We start from the raw sequence: 21101 nt of genomic DNA, 5'->3' as shown, positions 1-21101 counted from the left end.
TTAGAGCGAGAGGGGGCGTCCTGGGCCCTTAAACTGGGTGGAGGGCACTGGGCAGGGGGCGTCCTGGACCCACAAACTCCCTCCCTTATCCTAGATGCAGCCAGCTCTGGGGTGAGTCTCCAGGGCCAGGCCCTGCTGCTGGACTGCCATGTCACGCACCCAAGAGGAACCATTTGCTGCATCCCACGCGCTCATTCCCCTCCCCCCCCCCCGACTCCCTAAAAACCCCACCTCGCGCTCTACCTTTCAAGAGATAAAACGAGCAGCCGGGGCTCTTCACACGAGCCCAATCGGCCCCTTTGCATCCATAACAAGCGGCCCAGCAGGGGAGCCCGGCGCTTAAAGGAGACCCAGCCAGACCCCTTTGAAATCCCTCCATCGAGTTGAATGATTGGTTCGCTCCCGGACTTCAAAGGCTGCCTCCGCTCCGCACTCCTGATTGGCTGAGGGGGCAGCCCCAAAAAAAACAAAAGTTTACGCGCAGGGGGAAAAGCCAAAAGATGCGGCCGGGGGAGAAGCGGCGGCTGGAGAAGGAGGGAGACGCCTGCGAGCCGCGGCGCGCCGCGCTCTATGGAGCAGCCCTGAGCCCCCGGCCGTGGCCAGCCTGGGCGCAGCGCGCACGGACCCCAGCTACCGGACCCCAGCTCTGCTGCAGGTAAGGGGCTTCCCTTCCGGCCGGGAACTCAGGCGATCTGCCGGCTCCCCGCGCCGGCGGGCTGGGGATGGGCCAAGGTACCCCCGCCCCCTCCCCGGCGCCTTCCCAGCTGGAATGCTGCGTGCGCCCCGGAGAGCTGCGCCCTTTCCTACCCAAGTCCTGCGCCCTGCCACGCAGCGGGGCGGGGAGGCGAACCCTGGGCGGGGGGGATGTAACAGCACTCCGGGGGCCCCGATCCTGAGCACGCCTTGCTGGGAGGCAGATCGCTGTCCGGAACCGAGGGAGGGGGTTGAGGGGAGGGGAGCAAAGAGAGGCGATTCCCATGGAAGATCCTCTCCTTGCGCTTAGCCTGGCACGGGACAGGAACAATCTTCTGACCCCGGCCCGCCCTCTGGATCCCTCCCACTCAGAGCTGAGCTCAGCGGAGGGCAGCTAACCCGCGGGCTTTGCCTCTGTGTTAGACCCACGCCCCTTGGGCTTCTTCCCCGGGTCCCCTGGGGCCGAGCGGGTCTGTCGCACCCAGAGACGGAGACACACATGGAGCCAGCCAGCCAGCCACACACTCTCTGCCGGGGCTTCGGGGGACAGGCAGCTACCTACCAACGCCAGGTGCTGGGCCATGACTGGGCTGCCCAGTCCTAGGGCAGCTGCCTGCCTAGAAAAGTTCATTCTTCCAGAGGGGCTGGTGGGAAGCCCCGGCCCCCTGGAGCCCAAAGGACCAGAACCCGCAAGCGGCTGATGTTACCCAGCTGGGACTTGGGCTCAGGGCTGTGACCCCAGTTGCACAGGCCCAGAGGCCGCTGGGACAGGCAGAGCACTCACCAGCTGTCCCGGGTGTGCCATGTCCCCTGACCCTCAGGCTGCCATTCCCAGTTCAAGCGCCCACGATCCTCTAGCCTGTGACTGTCAGTGGGAGCTGAGCGGTGGGTTCTGCTCCCTATCTGGCTAGGGTTGGGGGGGGGTCCACATTTTTAGACCCCCCCCACCCATCACAGGGCATGAGTCACTCTGCAAATCTGGAGCTGCCTTCTTAGCTCTCGCTGGGCTCCCGTGCAAGAGCCTTCTCCACTGCAGCCCCTGCCACCCGCCTCTCCCCCAGGGCTCCGGTTCCTCTGAAACCTCAGCTGAGCCCCCTTGTCCCATTTATAGCCCAGTAGGCTGGCTCGCCCCTCGCACGTGTGCATCAGGGTGAGTGCCCCCATGCCCAAACCACTGGTGACACAGGACGCACAGGGAGGTCTCCACGTCTCCCTTGTGGTGCAGGGGCCACCTAGTGAAGAGCCCCCAACCTCTGGGTCAGACTCTGCTCCCAGATACCCGGTGAAATCTGGAGTGAGTTCAGTGAGGACCCTAGAGCAGCACCCATGGGACCAGGCTGGGGCCTGGTGGGTGAGCCCTCCCATGGCACGGGACCGCGTGGCAAAGCAAAGTTCTCAAACTCTAGAGAGAAACACTCCGGGATCTCCAAGGTAAAACATCTCCTGGTGGAATCAGCCTGTCAGATGACGAGACCGGATCCTGCTGGGTATCCCGGACAGGGCAGTGGCAGGCTCAGTGTAACACCCTCCCCTGTGCAGATGGGCTGGGCAGGGGGACAGTCATCGGGGCTTGGGTTAATAACCCAGCTTTGCAAACCCCTCAACTTTCTAGTCACCCCAGGGGCTGCTAGCGACACAGACAGAGCACTGCTTTGCTGGCATGACTTGGTTGGCATCTCTTAGGGAGCAGGCATTGGGGGCTGGCACCGGGAGGGTATCATCGACTGGGATATATTCCCATCCTGAGGCTGATCAGCTGAGGGGGATCCCCCCAGGGGCCTGACCTGCCCTGGGCAGGGCACACACAGCCGCTGGCATGGCTGCCAGGGTAGGGGGAGGAGTTTGCAGCTCCAGACCCCCAGCTCCCGCCCCAGAACTGTGCTTGGCTCCACTCGGGCAAAGTGCTGGGCCCCCCAGACTGGTCTGAGCTGTGCCCAGCGTTGCCTGGGGGTCACCCAGGAACCACGCAGCCCCTTCCGCATCCAGCCTCCTGCCCCCACTCAGCCTCCCACCCCCACCCGCTGCCTCTCCAGGCAGGAAGCTGAGAAGGGCAGGAGCCAGCTGGGGTTGGGGTGGGTCAGTCCTGCTGCGGTGCCCCGGGACATTCGCATCAGAGGCTAATGAGCAGCTGGGGCTGTGGGGCCGGTTCTGTTCTGTGGGGCCGTGGGCACCCCCTAGAGGCAGGACTGGTGGAGCTGGGAAGGGGAGTGCCCCAGGTGGGTGATGCTGCAGCTTGCGGTGCGTGGCTGGGGGGTGTGATGCTGTGATGGGCAGGTGGGTGGGTGATACTCTGGCAGAGGAGAGGGTTGCTGTGGCTGGGGGGGGCAGGTGATGCAGGGGCTGGGGGGGTGACACTCTGGTGCAGGGGGTGGGAAGATGCTTAGGGTGAGGGGCAGGTGAGGCAGGGGCTGGGGGGGGTGACGCTCTGGTGCAGGGGGGGGAAGATGCTCAGGGTGGGGGGGCAGGTGATGCAGGGGCTCGGGGGGGATGCTGCAGGGCTGGTACTGGGCAGAGGGTTGTTCTCGCTGCTGGGTCTGGCCCCGCCTGACTCTGGCTCTCTCTGCCCCAGGACAGGACCCCCGTCTCCTCCCCCGAGCAAGCTGCTCCCCACCACCCCTCCTTGGCGTTCCTGGCAGCCGCTGTGGGACCCTCCTCCGCGGACTTCGCCCCGGCCACCTCTGAGGCTGCGGGTGGCCCCGCTGGGATGTTTCAACTCTGGAGCAACGAGGTGCCAGCCGGCTCTGGGCTGAGTGCCCCCGCCATGGCCTTCGGGCTGCCCAAGGCGCAGTACCCCGGGCACGGGGCCCCGGGCTCCCACGAGCTGCCCCTGACCCCACCGGCCGAGCACACCTACTCCTTCGAGCTGTCGCCTGTCAAGATCCTGGCTCCCCAGGGGCCGCCCGGCCCCGCCTACCACTTCTCTGAGGCGCAGGACTTCCCCAGCTTCTTGCAGAGCTCCGGCGGCATGGCCCCCCGGCCCCTGGGCCCCGGGCCCCCCAGCGCCCCAGCTGCCGCCCCCCCGGGGGGCCACGCCGAAGATGCCCCCTGGTGGAGCCTGCAGCAGCCCACCCCGGGCCACCTGCCCGCCTTCCACCTGAGCCGGCCCCTGATGCTGGGGCCACAGCCCCCGCTCCCGGCCCTGCTGGCCAGCTCCCCCAAGGGGCCGCTGGGGCCGGCCCGGCGCTGTCGGCGCTGCAGGTGCCCCAAGTGCCAGGCGGGCGCTGAGGAGCCGGGCAGGAAGAAGCAGCACGCGTGCCACCTGCCGGGCTGCGGGAAGGTCTACGGGAAGACGTCCCACCTGAAGGCCCACCTGCGCTGGCACGCGGGCGAGCGCCCCTTCGTCTGCACCTGGCTGTACTGCGGGAAGAGCTTCGTCCGCTCGGACGAACTGCAGCGCCATCTGCGGACTCACACGGGCGAGAAGCGCTTCGGCTGCCAGGGCTGCGGGAAGCACTTCATGCGCAGCGACCACCTGGCCAAGCACGTCAAGACCCACCAGGGCAAGCGGCCCAAGGGCCAGCTGGGCCCCGTCAAGCAGGAGTGAGGGGGGCCCCGCAGCTGCTATGGGGGACGGAGCCCTGCGGAGGGGGGGGGAGGGAAACTGAGGCAGGCGCTCCCGGGCACACATGCCAACACTCCACACCGTGCGCACACAATTCACGCACACCTGGAGACGCACGGCGGATGAACGAGGCAGCGCGGGTCCAACCCAGGATTTTCCAGCGGGCGGGAAAGGTCCCAAGTCCGGCCGCTGAGGCCAGCTGGGAATGTTTCGCCCCTAGGAATGTTCTGAAAGGGCCCAGGTGGCCCCGATCACGCGACCCCAAAGCGCTGGGTTCCTCCAGGGTGGACCCTCGCATCCCCACGGGCCGGGTGGGTTTTCCCCAGACAGCCCAGACACCCGAGGCACAGCCAGGGCTATCCCCCTCCACGGGGAACTTTGAGACAGTCGCCGTGAGATGCCTGGAGTTTGGCATTTCGCGACCGAGAATGCCATCCTGGGAAAACTTTGGGTCGAAGAGACACCCCCAGCCCCAAGCACCCCACACACCTGCAGAGATGCCCCCCCCAGAGCACCATGGACACCCACAGAGATGCCCCCCCAGAACACCCCAGCCACATATGGAGACGCTCCCCCAAAGCACCCCAGACACCCTCAATGACTGCACCCCGGACACCCGCGGAGATGCCCCCCCCAGAGCACCCTGGACACCCGTGGAGACACCCCTCCCAGACACCTGCAGAGACACCTCCCCCAGAGTACTCTGGACACCCACGGAGACGTCCCCCCCAGAGCACCCTGGACACCCGTGGAGACACCCCTCCCAGACATCTGCAGAGACACCTCCCCCAGAGCACTCTGGACACCCACGGAGACGTCCCCCCCAGAGCACCCTGGACATCTGCGTTGACACCTCCACCAGACACCCACGGAGATACCCCCCAAAGCACCCCCAGACACCCGCGGAGACACCTCCCCTGGAGCACCCCGACACCCAAGGAGATGCCCTCCCCCCCCCCCCCCCCGCAGAGAACCCCAGTCATCCACAGAGACGTCCCCCAGAGCACCCGGACACACCCGCAGAGACACCCCCAGGAGTCTCAAATTTCCACAGCCGCTCCCGCTGGAAAAGCCAGTCATTGTGACCCAGAGGGCGGGGGTGTGGGGACCCCCTGCCCCCAGGCCTCCTCCCTCATGGCTCTTCACCAGGAATGATGGAGCGGCCAGTCCTGGGACTGCCGGCCCAGCTGGAGGCTTGGGGTGTGGGGGGTTGGAGGTGGCTAGAACTAAACACACAGCACTGAGACCCCCTGTCCTGGGGAGGGGGTGGGGGGGTTGATGCCTGGACCCCAGAGTGAACATGAGGGCAGCTGCCAAATCCCCCTTCCCCCGCTGGGGCCCACACAGTCACTGTGACATCACAGCGAGCGAGGTCACACACACGCTTCTGACATCAGCTTGGGGGGGGGGGGGGCTGGCTCCAGGGGGCCGGGCTGCACCCCGCCCCATGTACGGTGCTTGTCACCCATTAAATGCCTGACACTGTCCCAGGCACTCTGGTTGGTCCAGTCTCTAGGGCCCCAGTGGGAGGGAGTGGGGGGGCGCCTCCCCGACCTGGCTGAGATGGGGGTCACCGCCCAGAGAACGGGGGGCAGCCCTGGGGCACTGTGAGGCACCACCGGAATGCGGCCACCTCGGGGGAGGGGGGCAGTGCGGGTGAGGGGCTGAGCCCACGTGATCCCCCCGCTCCCACCCCACCAGTGCCTTTGGGGGGACAGGAGGGGTGCTGAGCCCACATGGGGGGGGGAATGTCAGAGCAGACCCCCCCATTTTGGGCCCACAGCGGGGACGGCTGTTTCAGGGAGCAAAGTTGGGAGGGGGGAATCCAGGAATTCGGGGGGGGGGGCTCATTCCTGGGGAGCTGTGGAATCTGACTGGGCCAAGCCCCAGCAGGTGGGTAAACACCCCCCCATCCCCAGAAGGAGGGGGAGGGGGAGCTGGCCCTTAGATCTGATCTGTCTTAATGCCCCCCCCCGGGGCCATAAACAGGAAAGGAAAGCCCCCCACCCATGCCCCCACTCTCAACCCACAGCCTTCACCCCTTACTCCCAACCTGCAGCCCCCATCCCTAGCCCCCATTCGATGCATGGGCCCCCGTTTAGCCCCCGCCCCTCACTCCTGACCCACTGCCCCGCCCCAGCTCTGCCAACACCCCATACCCCAACCTGCAGCCCCCCACTAGTCAACACCCTCCAAGCTAGAGGCTGTGAGGGCAGGATGAGTCTGTAGGCACAGTCCCTGGGGCTTAGGGGGCCCCTCCTGCTGTGGCTTCTGTCTGGCAAACCAGGGGCCCACCCCATGGCCTTGCCTGGGGCACCCTGCTGCCCCTGACCCCCAGAGCTGGCCCTGACCCTGCCAGGGGTGTCAGCATGAGGCAGTGATGCCCCCATGCCCTGAGCCCTAGGGGGGCCCATGGCCCCTGGCCGCAGAGCCCATGCCCCGGAGAGGGACCTGCCCCACACAGGTGCGAGCCCAGCATGTGCTCTTGCTCCTACCGATGGGCGGCAGGGGGCTGCCCCCCAAGAGTGCAGAAGGTGCTGTTACCCCCTAGACTGCCTGGGGGGCTCCAAGCTCAGCCAGTTTTTCCCCATTTGATAAACCAAAAACTTTATTATTAAACAAAATAATTCCCCTACTCCCAACCCGGGGCCCAGCAGCATGCATATACAGGGGCCTGTGGGCCCGGGGGTGAGACCCCTGGGGGGGCGGGCCCAGGGGAGCCCCACATTGCATTCCCTGGTCCAGAAAGGGGGCCTGATTCCCATGGGAAGAGGTGAAGCCTGGGAGAGAAGCCGCCTTTGGGCTGGGCAGCTGGGCCAGGCCAGAGGGTCACTGGGGGCGGGGATGGGGGATGTTGCAATCTCTGGAGCCAGAGATGGGGGGGGGCAGAAGGGGGAGGGCCCTGACAGCCTGGGGCTGCTAAACGTCCCCAGGGAGCGGGGGGGGGGGGGGATCTGGGAACCCCCCCAATAAAGCAGGGGCCGCAGCTGGGGGTCAGGGGGACGGGGTCGGGGTCTGGCTGGGTCCAACTCAGCTCCCAGGTGGGGGCAGAGGCCCCCTCCCCATCTGTCCAGAGCCCCATTTGCCCCCTCCCCAGCACCCCACTGCCCAGCCCCATGGCAGCTCCGTGCACTGAAGGGTCCTGGGTGGGGGAGGGGCAGACCCCCGTACCCCCTTCAGCTCAAGGGTCCTTGGCCAAAAGGCACGATGCTCAAGGTCACATCCATGGTCCCCGCCTGGCTGCCCCTTCTCCTGGGGGGGGGGGGCAGCATGGGGTGCGGGGCCCCAGGTCTCCCCAGCTTCACTCCTGCCTCTGAGGGGGGGCCCAGCCGTTCCTCGCAGGTCACTTCCTGGGCTGTGGGGGGGCAGCACCCTCCAGAGTCCCCAGAAGGGGGTGGGTCACAGCTCGTCCTCGTCGAGTTTGGCTAGCCGGGCACTGGGGGAGTCGGAGCCCAACTCAGGGGGCGGGCAGCCTGCCCCCCTCAGGGCCTGCCAGGGACAAACACAGCCAGAGTCAGCACCCCCTCCCCAGCCAGACTGGCCCTGTCCCCCAGTACTCCCCTGCCCACCCCAATGCTGGGGAACACTGGTCCCTGCTCCCCAGAACCCGCGGTTCCCCCCTAGCACCACCAGGCCTCAGCCCCGAACTCACAAGAGCTGACCACAAACCCCCAGTGGACGGGAACCATTGCAGGGGGGCTGCGGGCCGGGATTGGGGGCACTGGTAGAGTGGGGTGGGGGAGCCCAGAGCTGGGATAGCAGGGGGCTGCGGGCAGGGCCGCCCAGAGGATTCAGGGGGACTGGGGTCTTTGGCGGCAGGGGTCCTTCCGCTCTGGGTCTTTGGGGCACTTTGCCGGAGACATGGAGCGGAAGGTCCCCTGCCGCCGAATTGCCGCCAAAGACCTGGAGCAGAAGAAGTCTGACCCCCGACGCCGAAAACTCTCGTAGGGGCCCTGAAAACTTTTGTGGGGGCCCCTGTGGGGCCCGGGGAAAATTGCCCCACTTGCCCCCCCGGGCGGCCCTGGCTGTGGGGTCGATATTGGGGGCACTGGTACAGCTGGGGGGGAGCCCAGGGCTGGGTAGCAGGGGGCTGCGGGTCAGGATTGGGGGGCACTGGCAGGGCCCAGGGGGACGATATTACAAAGCAGGAGCAGAAGAGACGTTCCCCGGCGAGCCCCCCTTGCCCCAGCCCCCCCGACACCTGCTCCCCTCGCCCCAGCTCCAGCCACGCAGCCCTCATGGAGCTGTTCCCATCACTCACCCCAGAGGGGGGCTCGCCTGGCTCGGGGCCCCTGGGGAAGTCGAGGCAGACGTGGGCTGGGGAGGCCATCATGGGCATGGGGGAGCTCTGGCTGCGGACAGGCTGCAAGGAAAGGGCAAGGAGAAGTGGACCCAGGAGTCCTGGCTCAGGGAAGGGGTTTCCCCAGGTCTGGGCCCCCCTAGACCCTGACCTCAGTCCCTGCCCCCCACCCCCTTATCTCAACTAGGGCCCCCCAGACTCCAACCTCAGTCCATGCCCCCCACCCCGCACCTCAGCTGGGACCCCCAGGCCCCACCCCCACCCCCCAGTTCTCCCGGTACCTCAGTGGGCAGTAGGCGCGGGTGGCTGCTGGGCAGGAGGAGCGAGGGCAGGGAGCAGTTGTAGGGACGGAGGCCGGGCCCCATGTTCCTGTCCATGGAGGCAGAGGAGTGGGGCCGCAGGGGGCCGCTGCGTGGCGATGCCTGTGGGGCCCCCACCCAGCCCAGGCTGCGGGACTTGCTCTCCCGCCGTTGGTACTCGATGGGCGACTGCAGTGCTGTGGGGGGGGGGGAACCACACGGGGCGTCACGTAACACACGGGGGCTCACACAGCGCGCGGACCCCACACGCCTGGGGCAAGGGAGGGTCCCACGTGCCGATACCCCCTGGGGGACGCTCCCCGGCGCATTCTGGGACCCTCTCACCCTGCAGGGCCCTAGGGCAGGGCAGATAAGGGTGGGGAGGGGAGAAAGTGCAACCCGGGGAGGGGGCTAGGGCAGCCCTGGGGATGGAGGAGGGGAGGCTAGGGCAGCAGGGGGGCTAGGGCAGACCAAAGGGTGGGGCTGTGGGTGGGGCAGCAAAGGGGCGTGGAGGGGACAGGGCAGCCCAGCGGCAGGGTGGGGAGCTGGGGCAGCCCTGGGGAGAAAGGGGGGGCCGGGGCAGCTGGGGGGGCCACCTACCGTTGAGGAAGTCGCGCTGGGTCTCCAGGATGTGGCTGATGTCGGCTGCCCAGGCCCGGGCGATCTCAGGGGCCGCGGCCTGGAGCACGTAGCGGACGCTGCTGCGGTCGGCCCCCCGCGACGTCAGGGCGAACTTGCAGGGGTCGTTCTCCACCCCCTCCTCCAGCCCCAGGCAGCTGACCTGACGCAGGGAGCCGGGCCTGAGAGGGGAGCCAGCCCAGCCCCCCGCCACTGGCTGCCCCCTCCCCACCAGGGACCTGGGGCCCACGCTGGAGCGGGCCGGCGAGGGCACAGCCGGGGATGCTCAGTTCCCCTCGAGAGGACCCTGGCTCTGGTCCCAGTCCCCCTGGTGCAGAAGGGCGGGGGGGGCTCCCAGGCGTGGGTCACAGGGCGGGGAGGGTGCAGTGGCAGGGAGCGACCCCCAGGCGTGGGTCACAGGGCGGGGAGGGTGCAGTGGCAGGGAGCGACCCCCAGGCGTGGGTCACAGGGCGGGGAGGGTGCAGTGGCAGGGAGCGACCCCCAGGCGTGGGTCACAGGGCGGGTACAGTGGCAGGGGGCTGCAGGGGCCACAGCACATGAGGTCCCAGCCCCTCACTTCCCGCTCCCTTTTTGGCAGCTGCCCCTGGGAAAGATGCCTGCGAACCCAGCTCTGCCCCCTTTGCTGTGTGCTTGGGGTGGGGGGGCAGGTCCTGGGTCCTGCCACGCGCGATGCCCCCAGGACTTGAGCTCTGGGCTGGGCACCAGCTTCCAACCACCCGGGTCTCACCAAAGCGGGTAGGAAGCGCCTCTGAGAGGTGGGACTTGCCTGGGTGGGCGGAGCTTCCTGAGGCGAGGACAGGGTGAGGCCTGCTAGGGGCGGGGCTCCCAGGGGGGAGCTGGGCTTCTGGCATGGGCGGGGTCCAATAAAGGCGGGGCTCCCTAGTGGGGGTGTGGCCTGCCAGAGGCGGGGCTCTGTGGTGGGGGCAGGGCCCCCAGGGTGGAGCTGCATGGGTGGGGTGTGGCCTTCTAGATGTGGGGAAGGGGCCTGCCAGGGGCGGGGCTCCGTGGGTGGGGGTGTAGCTCCATGGTGGGGGGCGGGGCCCACCAGAGTGGGGCTCCGTGGGTGGGTGTGACCTGCTACGGGTGGGGGTGGGGCCGGCCAGGGGCGGGGCTCCATGGGGGGGGTGTGGTCTGCTAGAGGGGGAGTCCCCCTGGGTGGCTTGCCAGAGGCGGGGCTCCATGGTGGGGGCGGGGCCCAGCAGGGTGGAGCTGCACAGGGGGTGTGGCCTTCTAGAGGTGGGGGCGGGGCCTGCCGGGGGCGGAGCTGCCTGGGTGGGGGCGGGGCCTGGTGGGGCGGGGCTCCCGGCGGTACCTTGATGCTGCTCTTGAAGAGGTAGGCGGGCGTGGCGAAGGCCTTGCGCCGCTCCAGCGGCTCGCTGAGGATGACGAGCTGCTCGAAGAGGAAGACCCGTCGCTCCCGGCAGCGGGGCAGGAACCCGCCGTCCTGCTCCGTCACCCAGAAGGTGTCCTGCTGCAGCAGCTTGCCCTGTGCTGTCAGCTTGCCCTGGGGGGGGCGGGAGGGAGGGGTCACGTGGGGGCCAAAAGCCCCCCCCTCCAGCCCCTCCAACTTCCTGTCACCCCCCCCGCGCCCCACCAACACCTGACCCACTCTGCCAGCGCCCCCCACCTGACCACACCCCAGCCCCCCATCAGCACCCACTCCACCTGGCCAGTCAGGGAACAGCCACGGCCCCACAGGACCCACTGGGGTGCTCAGGTTCAGATCCCAGCTCCAGGGGAGCCTTGGGGGGAATCGGTGCCCCCTGGTGGCCGCTCGGCGAACAGGCGAGGGGGCAGAACGCAGCCAAGGTCTGGCCCAGCACCCTGGAATATGGGCAAAGAGCCATGGAGCCCCCCAACCTCCCACAGGGGACATGGACCCTGTAACTCCTCCATCTCCAGAGGGCACGGATCCTCTAAACCCCCCCCAGTGGGCACAGACCCCCTAATTCCCCCCACAACCCCGGGTCCCAGAGTGCCCCTGGGGGGGGCCATGGCAGGCTGACAGCAGAGCCACCTCCAACCCCCTGCGGCGGGAGCAGAGGCTGCCCAAGCACAGGGCCTATGCGTGGTGGGGAGACAGTTGCTTGCCCCCCCCCCCCGAGGGATGCCAATGCCCGGAGCTCAGAGGAGACCCCCCCACCCGACTCCTACCTCGAAGCCCTGCAGCCGCCCCACGTTCATCATGTCATTGCACCGCTTGGGCACGAAGCACATCACCTCCACGGCTTTCTGCGAGGCAAGGGGGAGTAAGAGCCAGGAAAGGCCCTGGGCCAGGCGGGGGGCAGCCGGGCGTCTCGCACCACCTTGGGTGGCAGGAGCTGCAGACACTTGGGGCTGCCAGTCGGGAGTAAGGGGCACTGGCGGAGTTGGGTGGGTTTTCCCCAGACTCGCACTGCCCCCCCCCCCCACACACACACACACACTGCTCAGGTAATGACCCAGTTGTTTTCATTTTCCCAGTGGGAACTGAACCAACCCCAGGATGAACCCCCCTGGCAAACACCCGCCCCCCCAGTCCCCACAGAGATGCTGCCCCGTGCCTCCCAGTCCCCATGGAGACGTGCTGCCCCGTGCCCCCTCCGGTCCCCACGGAGATGCTGCCCCATGTCCCCCTGGTTCCCATGAAGACGCTGCCCTGTGGTCCCCCAGTCCCCATGGAGATGCTGCCCATGCCCCATCCAGTCCCCATGGAGATGCTGCCCGTGACCCCCTGGTCTCTATGGAGACACTGCCCCATGGCCCCCCGGTTCCCAGGGAAATGTTGCCCAATCCCCCCTGACACTGCTACAGGGTTGGGATGGTGCATTTGCAGGGAACGACCCCTAAGCCCAGTGGGGCCTTGCCCCGGGCAGAAGCTTGTGGGCCGGGCGCCCCCCACTCCTGGCTCTTTCCATCCCTACCTCGAGCTGCTCCGTGTCCATCCCGGCCTTGCTGTAGTACTTCAGGAAATCCTGGGACGCAAGAGAAAAGGGACTGGGGGATGGGGTTCGACTCCAGATCCTGGATGCGATGGGAAAGGGGGTGCCCTGACCCCATCAAGGGGCTGGCAACGGCCCCAATTAACCCCCAAGCAGATGGCGTCCCTCCTAACATGGGCAGAGGAAGAAGCAGATGTGCCAGGGCAGGATGCCAGGGCAGGGAGCCTGGTTCAGAGCCACCCTGTTCCACTCAGCTTGCAGGGCTGGGTTCCCAAGACACTGGGTTTGCTGCTTTTTACACTGAGCCTTCAGCAGAACCCAGAGGGGGTGTTTACGCTCCGGAGAACCCAGGGCTGGGCTAGCAGGGGGCTGTGGGTCGGGCTTCAGAGGCATCACAGAGACGTTGGACTGGCTCTGGGGCGGAGCGTCCCCACCCCTGGGCAGCAGGTTGTGGCCGGCTGGCTCTGGGGCAGAGCGTCTCCGTCCCTGGGCAGCCCAGGGTGGGTGGCTGGCTCTGGGCTGGAGCATCCCCATCCCTGGGCAGCCCGGGGTGGGCGGCTGGCTCTGGGGCGGAGCACCCCCGGCCCTGCTAGACCTTTCTCACCTTGAGCAGCAGCTGGTATTTCATGATCCTCTGCACTGGCTTGATCAGCAGGTCGTTGAGCTGCAGCCTGTGGCCCAGCTCCTGCTTCAGCTCCTGGGGAAACAGAGGCAGCAAATCAGCCCTGTGGTGCCCCCACTGGCCTGGTGCTGCCCACCTCCAGGAGGGTTGGGAGGGGCCAGGCTGGGCAGCAGGGTGGGGGGCAGACGGGGCAAACTGGGGTTCTGGCTGGGGCAGTAAGTGGGGGTGGGGTCAGACTGGGCAGGTTGGAGGAGACGGATGGGGTGAGCTGGGGTCCCAGCTGTGGGAGGGAGGGGGGATCGGATGTAGCAAGGTGGGATCCTCACTGGGGGAGTGAGGTTGGGAGGGGCTTGGAAGGGGTGAGCCAGGACAGCAAGAGGGGGGGTCAGACAAGGGGAACTGGGGGAGCAAGGGGGGGGTCGAATGGGGCAAGTTGCACAGGATGAGGGGAGGAGCGTGGGGCAGGTTGCAGAGGGCGAGGGAGGGGTGAGGGGGGTCCTGTGATGAAGCGGGACTGTTCTTAATGTTTCCTCTGAATAGTGTAGGGGTGCCTCAGTTTCCCCTATGCAGTTCTTAAGTATCTAGGTGGTGGGATAAGGGTGTATGATCATTGCAGAGCCCTAGAGGGCAGGTGTGTGCAGGGGTCTGGACACAGAGAATGGCCGACACCCTGTTTCCTGGCAACTGATGGCCTGGGCCCTTCCCCCCTGCAAGGTGAGAGCTAAAGGGTTGGAGAACAAAGGAATCCGGTGACCTCCTGGCCCGGGAAAGGGACAAAGCCCAGAGGAGTGGGGGCTGGAGGGAGTTTCAGTTTGAGGCTGGCTGGGGACATGGAGTGAAGCGCAGACGGGGTTGTCTGGCTCACTGCCCCCCAAAATGGACCCAGCTGAGGGGTCCTGTTCTCTGTACCTACAAGCTCTGTGTTAGACCATGTTCCTGTTGTCTAATAAACCTTCTGTTTTACTGGCTGGCTGAGAGTCCCGTCTGACTGCGGAGTTGGGGGGCAGGACCCTCTGGCTTCCCCAGGACCCCACCTGGGCGGACTTGCTGTGGGAAGCACACGGAGGGGCAGAGGATGCTGAATGCTCCGAGGTCAGACCCAGGAAGGTGGAAGCTGTGTGAGCTGTGTGTCCTGAAGACAGGCTGCTCACAGAAAGGCGACTTCCCCAGAGTCCTGACTGGCTTCGTAGGGAGCAGTTCCAGAGCATCGCCCAGGGACTCCGTGACAACTGGTGCTAGCGGTGGGATGAACTGCACCCCATGGATGGCTCTTCCCGCAGTAAGTGACTGGGGAGCAGTAAAACGAAGGGGGATTGACGAGGACCAGGCGTGCTGAAGGCTCAGCGAGGAGCGGTTTCAGGGGGATGGTTAACCCCTAGGAGTGTGTGACCAGCGAGTAGGACTGTGCAGTAATGGGGTCCCCCTGGGGACTGCGTGGAGCAGTCTCAGGGGCTGAGGAGCCTGCGGCTTGGCCCTGGGAGAGAGAAGGACTTTTGCAGTAACAGGGTTCCCCTGGGGATTGCAGCGAGCGGTCCCAGGGGCGGAGGAGTCTGCAGCTGGACCCTGGCAAAGAGGTGGTGACCTCGAGAAGGGCTGGCACACGAGGGGTTCTCCCTGGAAACCGTGGGGAGCTGAGAGCACACAGGCCTGTGAGTCCACAACAACTTGGGAAGAGCGGAGTGACGGCCTGTCACCGTCTCCTTAAGAAGGACATTGTAACCCTGTGCAGAAAGAGAGGGTTGAGCATTGGAAAGTTCACCAAAGCACAGTTCATCCTGCAGCTGGAGGAGGATGACCGCTCTCAGGGACAGATTCCTGACCCCAACTGGGGCTATAGCAGGATCTGGGAGCAGCTGGAGTGGTAGCCAGGCATCCCCAAGACTCCTGTCCCCGACCAGACGGGGGTCTTCATGATCGGGTTCTCTATCGGGGGATCCGAGACGGACGGGATTGGAGCTGAGTCCCAGAGAGCAAGACGACTGTGAGAGACAGCGAGAGCCCGAGAAAGAGCTGCAGAAGCAGCAGCAGCATGAACTGGCGGTGGGGGAGCGGAGAGGCCTAGGGGACCTCCCAGGGGTGAGTGGGGATAGACCCTGGGGGGCCAGTTCCGCAGGGAACCTCGAGATTAAATTGCTGCCCCTGGTTAAGGAGGGGGGGATGTGGATGCCACCTGTGACGAAGTGGGACTGTTCTTAATGTTTCCTCTGAATAGTGTGGGGGTGCCTCAGTTTCCCCTAGGCAGTTCTTAAGTATCTAGGGGGTGGAGTAAGGGTGTATGATCATTGCAGAGCCCTAGAGGGCATGTGTGTGCAGGAGTCTGGACACAGAGAATGGCCGACACCCTGTTTCCTGGCAACTAATGGCCTGGGCCCTTCCCCCCCTGCAAGGTGAGAGCTAAAGGGTTGGAGAACAAAGGAATCAGGTGACCTCCTGGCCCGGGAAAGGAACAAAGCCCAGAGCAGGGGGGGCTGGGGGGGTTTTCAGTTTGGGGCTGGCTGGGACATGGAGTGAAGTGCAGACGTGGTTGTCTGGCTCACTGCCCCCCAGAATGGACCCAGCTGAGGGGTCCCGTTCTCTGCACCTGCAAGCTCTGTTTTAGACCATGTTCCTGTCGTCTAATAAACCTTCTGTTTTACTGGCTGGCTGAGAGTCACGTCTGACTGCGAAGTTGGGGTGCAGGACCCTCTGGCTTCCCCAGGAGCCCCGCCTGAGCGGACTCGCTGTGGGAAGCGCACGGAGGGGCAGAGGATGCTGAATGCTCCGAGGTCAGACCCAGGAAGGTGGAAGCTGTGTGAGCTGCGTGTCCTGAAGACAGGCTGCTCACAGAAAGGCGACTGCCCCAGAGTCCTGACTGGCTTCATGGGGAGCAGTTCCAGAGCATCGCCCAGGGACTCCGTGACACCACCTCACTGCCTTTGAGCAGGCTGGCGATTTGAACCAGGGGGACCCTGCAGAAAAGCCCCGGTGTCTAGCTCCCTTGCTGGGTCCCAAGGCCGTAGACTCCGTCAGCCAGATGGATGGGGAGGTGGAGAGGCTCCCACTCCTGACCCCAACCTATATGTCTGTGTGGAGTTTCCTGGGGTCGGGTCCCTCGGACCTCCAGTGGGAGCGGAAGGTGATGGTCAATGGGGAGACATTCCTGGGGTGGCGAGATCCTGGGACAGAGAGAACGGCTGTCAGGCCCCGGGATGGTGCAGCCTCAGATGCTGAGGGGCTGTGTGAGCTGGGTGAGGGTCCCAGGGACGAAGCCCCTCACCCTGCCTATGGCCCAGATCCCTGTGCAGACCCAGGAGGGGTGGGGCTGGCTGGTCGTTGGGGTTCTCCAGGACACCAGCTGCGAGACCCTGTTGGGGGGTGACTGTGTCTCTTTGGGACAGGATCCAGGCCTTGCTCCTGTAACAGCCAAGGGTTTGAATTTGAATCCAGGGAACCAATCGGTGGAGAGGGAAATGGTCAGTGAAAATGCAGATGACCTGGCTGGCAGGGGGGAGGAGCGGCTAGGCTCAGGCTACCTGCCTGCCTGTAACCAGACCCCTGGGGCTGGGTGGGACAGAGAGATGCTCCCCGCCCCCTTGCACACCGGAGAGGGGGCTCAGGGGGCTCACGCTGGCTCTGATGCAGTGAGGAAAGCAGCGAGCTCGCTGCCTACCCCACTGGGACAGCAAGGGCAGCGCTGAGCACAGTGGGAGCTGAGACCCCAGCTGAGTGGGGGGAGACACAGGCAGGGCAGGGGATCTGTGGGGAGTGGCAAGGTGCTTGGTAAGGAAAGTTTGGATGAGCCTAGGCAGCCTTGTGAGCTGACGGCTGTGTCTAGTCAGCAGGGTGGGAAGGCGAGGAGGGTGGAAGATGAGTGTCCCTGGACCTTACCTGTTAGCTGGGTGGAGAAGTGTGACAGGGAAGGAAACGTGCGTGTGTCTGTCAGGGGTATTGACTTGCCTATGGAGGGAGCTACCCTGGTCTCCAAGCAGTTGTCTGTGACCAGCCCTGTGTGCTGGGACAAGGGGAATGAGATCCCAACCTGTGTGTCTGGGAAAGGAGAAAGTGTCTCCGGCTCTTAAAGGGGCCTTTCAGCCTGTGATGACTGAGGGTCGTGCAGTTGTCTCAGAGTTGGTTCTGGATTCAGCTAAAGCCCAGGAAGGGAAGGGTCCTAAGTTTGTGTCTGCTCGGGAGAATGGCCCTGTAACTAGGTCACATCCAGTTAGTCTATGTAAAATCCCAGAGACCAGACAATTCTGGTGCTTGTATTTTGCCCGTAGCTAGTATGTTGTTGGGAAAGAGTGTCGCAACTCTGTCTAATCAGGGTGAGATCCTAGCCAGGGCACAAGGAGAGCAGAAAGGTGATTTGATTGTGTTACCTACTGAGGGTGTGGAAACCTGTAGAAAGAAGGAAAAGATTCCTGAACTTGTGTGTGGCAAAGGGAAGGAGAATGCTTCTAGCATTTTATCTAGGAAGTCTGTAAGTTTGCTTGAAAGGGGATTGTGTAGGAATCCGCTGGATAGGCCAGAGGTAATTCTGGATGTAAGGGAGACCCAGAAAGAGTCTGTTGTTGCTCAGGAAAGTGTTCCTTTAGAGCAAGTCCTAGGTAAAGAGGGTAAGGGGAGAATTTCTGTGAAGGGTGAATTGTTGCATAGAAAAGCCCTAGGGAAAGGAATCCTCATGGAGTCTTTGCAAGCAGTTTACTGCCACTGAAGGGCGTGAAAGTGATTTAATCAAGAAAAAAGAAAAGGAGTACTTGTGGCACCTTAGAGACTAGTACTCCTTTTCTTTTTGCGAATACAGACTAACACGGCTGTTCATCTGAAACTTAATCAAGAAAGTTTCAGTTCCTAACAGCCAGAAATTTTCTGTTGTGAATGGATCCACTGACTTTCCTGTTGAAGGATCCAGTGTGGATAGCTTTGAGAAGGTCTCAGATTAAGTGAAAGCTGTTAAGAAAGTTAAACAGTCCTATAACCAAGTGGCTGTGTTTGGCCAGCTTGTTGGGGAGACAAAGTTGTTGAGAAAGGGATGTCTCCATGCTAGTTCTGTAAGTGAACAGTATGTGGCCCAGGTCAAGATAGGGGCTCTTAACCAAGAGAGCCCGAATTGCAGCCCTCCAGACTGGAGCGCTGGGAGAAGACCCGATCCCAGTTTGACCCCCGGGGGTTTTGGGGTGGCAAAAGAGCATGGCCCGCATAAACCTTCCCATATGCGGCATGCGAGTGCTATCGACCACCCCCGACCTAAGGGAGGGCGTGAAACTGGAAGGGTGTAAAACTGGAAGGGCCTGGTGTAACTCCCACCAAGGAATGGAAGAGATGCTGGGGCATCCATGGGAACGTTGGTGGCTTCGAACTTCCCCAGGTCACCGCCTAAAGTGACCCTGCTCAGTTCTGTCTCAAAGGGGGGAGAGATGTGTGTGACGAAGTGGGACTGTTTTTAATGTTTCCTCTGAATAGTGTGGGGTGCCTCAGTTTCCCCTATGCAGTTCTTAAGGATCTAGGTGGTGGGGTAAGGGTGTATGATCATTGCAGAGCCCTAGAGGGCAGGTGTGTGCAGGGGTCTGGACACAGAGAATGGCCGACACCCTGTTTCCTGGCAACTGATGGCCTGGGCCCTTCCCCCCTGCAAGGTGAGAGCTAAAGGGTTGGAGAACAAAGGAATCCGGTGACCTCCTGGCCCGGGAAAGGAACAAAGCCCAGGGGAGGAGGGGCTGGAGGGAGTTTCAGTTTGGGGCTGGCTGGGACATGGAGTGAAGTGCAGACATGGTTGTCTGGCTCACTGCCCCCCAAAATGGACCCGGCTAAGGGGTCCTGTTCTCTGCACCTGCAAGCTCTGTGTTAGACCATGTTCCTGCTGTCTAATAAACCTTCTGTTTTACTGGCTGGCTGAAAGTCACGTCTGACTGCGAAGTTGGGGGGCAGGACCCTCTGGCCCCCCCCCCCCCCGGACCCTGCCTGGGCGGACTCGCTGTGGGAAGCGCACGGAGGGGCAGAGGATGCTGAATGCTCCGAGGTCAGACCCAGGAAGGTGGAGCCGGGTGAGCTGTGTGTCCTGAAGACAGGCTGCTCACAGAAAGGCGACTGCCCCAGAGTCCTCCCTGGCTTCATGGGGAGCAGTCCCAGAGCATCACCCGGGGACTCCGTGACAGGTTTAATGGGGGTAACCAGCATCCCAGCTGTGGGGGGCGGTCATAGAGGGGCCAGATGAGGAAGCCGGGGTCCCCTCACCTCAAAATAGGAGTCGATGTACTCAGAGACAATGTGCTCCGATTTGGGTTTGTTCTGGCAGTAAACGACGTACATGTGCAAACGGCGCTCCTGGAAGGGAACGGGGAGCAGGTGACAACGGTCCCAGGCACACGCCTGCACACGCCAGAACATGCCCCACAGCATGAGCACACACTCCAATACCTGCCAGCCCATGCGACCACATGCTACGTCACGCTAATACACGCTGGAACATGCTCCTGCGTCTATCCCCGCGAGGGCGTGGCTGATGCCCGCTGCGACCTGCGGCAGCCCCCAGTGGAGCCAGGATGCCCGGCAGTTACGTGCCCACAGGAGAGCTGGCAGGGCCCCTGCAGCACCATATGGCAGTCAGCCCCATGGCGTGCAGCCCTCGTGGGGCAGGAGGCGAGGGGCAGGAGGCGGCATAGATCAGGGGCGGGGCCCTCTTGGTGTGACAGGGCCGGACCTGGGCCCCATGGCACGGCGAGGTGGAGTGGTGGGGTGATAGGGCAGGGCCTCCGGGGCGTGATGAGGTGGGGTCCTCGTGGCATGGTGGGACCTGGGGGGAGGGCCCTGGCAGCATGATGGGTTGGGACCTGGACCTGGTGGCAGGGTAGGGGTGGGGCCTGGGACAGGGTGGGGCTGGGAGTGGGGCCAGGTGGGATGGCTGGGCTGGGGGCAGGGCTAGTGGTGTGGGCAGGCCTGGGGGCCTGCTAGTCGTGGGGCTGGGGGCTGATGGTGGGGCGGGGCCTGGTGGCAGGATGGGGCTGGGGCTGGGGGCATGGCCAGGGCCGGGGCAGGGCAGGGGGCGGGGCCTGGGGGCAAGGCAGTGCCAGGGGCCCGGTGGGCTGGTGAGGCAGGGCTGGGAATGGGGTGAGGTGGGGCGGGGCTGATGGCAGGGTGGGACCAGGGGCGGGGCCTGGGGGCAGAGCTGGGGGCGGGGCCTAGTGGCAGGGTGGGGCTAGGGGCAGGGCCTGGTGGGCTGGAGGCTGGCGTGGGGCGGGGTGGGGCAGGGCTGGAGGCAGGGCAGTGCCAGGGGCAGGGCCCGGTGGGCTGGCAAGACAGGACTGGGGGTGGGGTGGTGCTGGAGGTAGGGCAGGGCTGGGGGGCAGGGCGGGGCCAGGGGCAGGCTGGCAGGGCGGGGCCAGGGCTGGGGGGCAGGGCAGCGCCAGGGGCAGGCTGGCAGGGCAGGGAACATGCAGCGACGCCCGGGACTCACGTGCTTTACAAAGAGCTGCGCCAGCAGGTCCGGGTTGTGCAGACATTTCTCCAGCTCTTTGAGGAAGTAACTGGGGGGAGGGGGGGCAGAGAGGGCTGAGAACCATGGGGCAGACCCCCCCTGACCCTCTGCCCCCCCAGCCCCTCAGGCAGCTGGGTGTGCCAGGGGCCCAGCGGGCATGCAGGCACCACAAGGGGCCACATCTGGGAGAGGGCAGAGCAGGGCACCGGATGGCTGGAAGCAGGGAACTCGCCTGGTGCCCTCAGACGTCTCCCTGATCCTTCCAGAGTCCGGGCACGCCTCTGCAGTGGGCGGAAGGGGGGGTCGCTGCAGAGATCTCTTGGGGGTGCATCTGTGTGCCCTCCCCAGCCTATACGTGGGTGTGGGGAGGCAGCCAGCCTGGCCCTGGCAGCACAGGGAGACCCAGCCCCTGGGACACAGCGCGAGCGGGGGGGGGGGTGTGTCTCTGTGACCCACGTGGAGGGCAGGTGGTTGGGGGGGAGCGTCCCATCCCCTGACTCACTCCTTGTGCCAGTCGTAGATCTGATGGATGTTCCCAAAGATGATCTTGTCCTTGCCCTCCATGTCCTCGGGCATGCCCCGGGCACGCATGGTCGCCATGTAGCCCTGGGGGCA

General features: G+C 64.8%; 2 protein-coding genes across 5 annotated transcripts in view; one reads left to right on the top strand and one right to left on the bottom strand.

The window, feature by feature from the left end:
- Nucleotides 1-473: 473 nt before the first annotated feature.
- Nucleotides 474-5211, top strand: LOC125627754 (transcription factor Sp5-like). The gene is made up of 2 exons (XM_048832234.2): nt 474-655; nt 3263-5211. Exon 2 carries the CDS (start codon nt 3398-3400, stop codon nt 4235-4237), a length of 840 nt encoding a protein of 279 aa, XP_048688191.1. The 5' UTR covers nt 474-655; nt 3263-3397; the 3' UTR covers nt 4238-5211.
- Nucleotides 5212-6835: 1624 nt separating this feature from the next.
- ARHGEF25 (Rho guanine nucleotide exchange factor 25) overlaps nt 6836-21101 on the bottom strand; it is a 32234-nt gene continuing 17968 nt past the window's right edge. For 3 of the 4 annotated variants that reach the window (XM_048832213.2, XM_048832209.2, XM_048832212.2), the window contains 11 exons: nt 20989-21092; nt 20466-20535; nt 19247-19336; nt 13019-13111; nt 12397-12447; nt 11648-11725; nt 10806-10997; nt 9455-9635; nt 8837-9051; nt 8517-8618; nt 6836-7744 (listed from right to left, as the gene is read on the bottom strand). In XM_048832213.2, coding sequence (XP_048688170.2) covers nt 7655-7744; nt 8517-8618; nt 8837-9051; nt 9455-9635; nt 10806-10997; nt 11648-11725; nt 12397-12447; nt 13019-13111; nt 19247-19336; nt 20466-20535; nt 20989-21092 — 1266 coding nt within the window. In that variant the 3' untranslated portion in view covers nt 6836-7654. The remainder of the gene's footprint in view (nt 7745-8516; nt 8619-8836; nt 9052-9454; nt 9636-10805; nt 10998-11647; nt 11726-12396; nt 12448-13018; nt 13112-19246; nt 19337-20465; nt 20536-20988; nt 21093-21101) is intronic. The other variant, XM_048832211.2, reaches the window with a different exon arrangement.

Source organism: Caretta caretta, chromosome 20, assembly GCF_965140235.1.
Source record: "Caretta caretta isolate rCarCar2 chromosome 20, rCarCar1.hap1, whole genome shotgun sequence".
NCBI classification, from domain to species: domain Eukaryota; kingdom Metazoa; phylum Chordata; order Testudines; family Cheloniidae; genus Caretta; species Caretta caretta.
This window is presented reverse-complemented; position numbering and strand designations above follow the sequence as displayed.

Bases quoted from the DNA above. Each gene is read 5' to 3' on its own strand.
- LOC125627754 (XM_048832234.2), top strand. From the start codon at position 3,398: ATGTTTCAACTCTGGAGCAACGAGGTGCCAGCCGGCTCTGGGCTGAGT.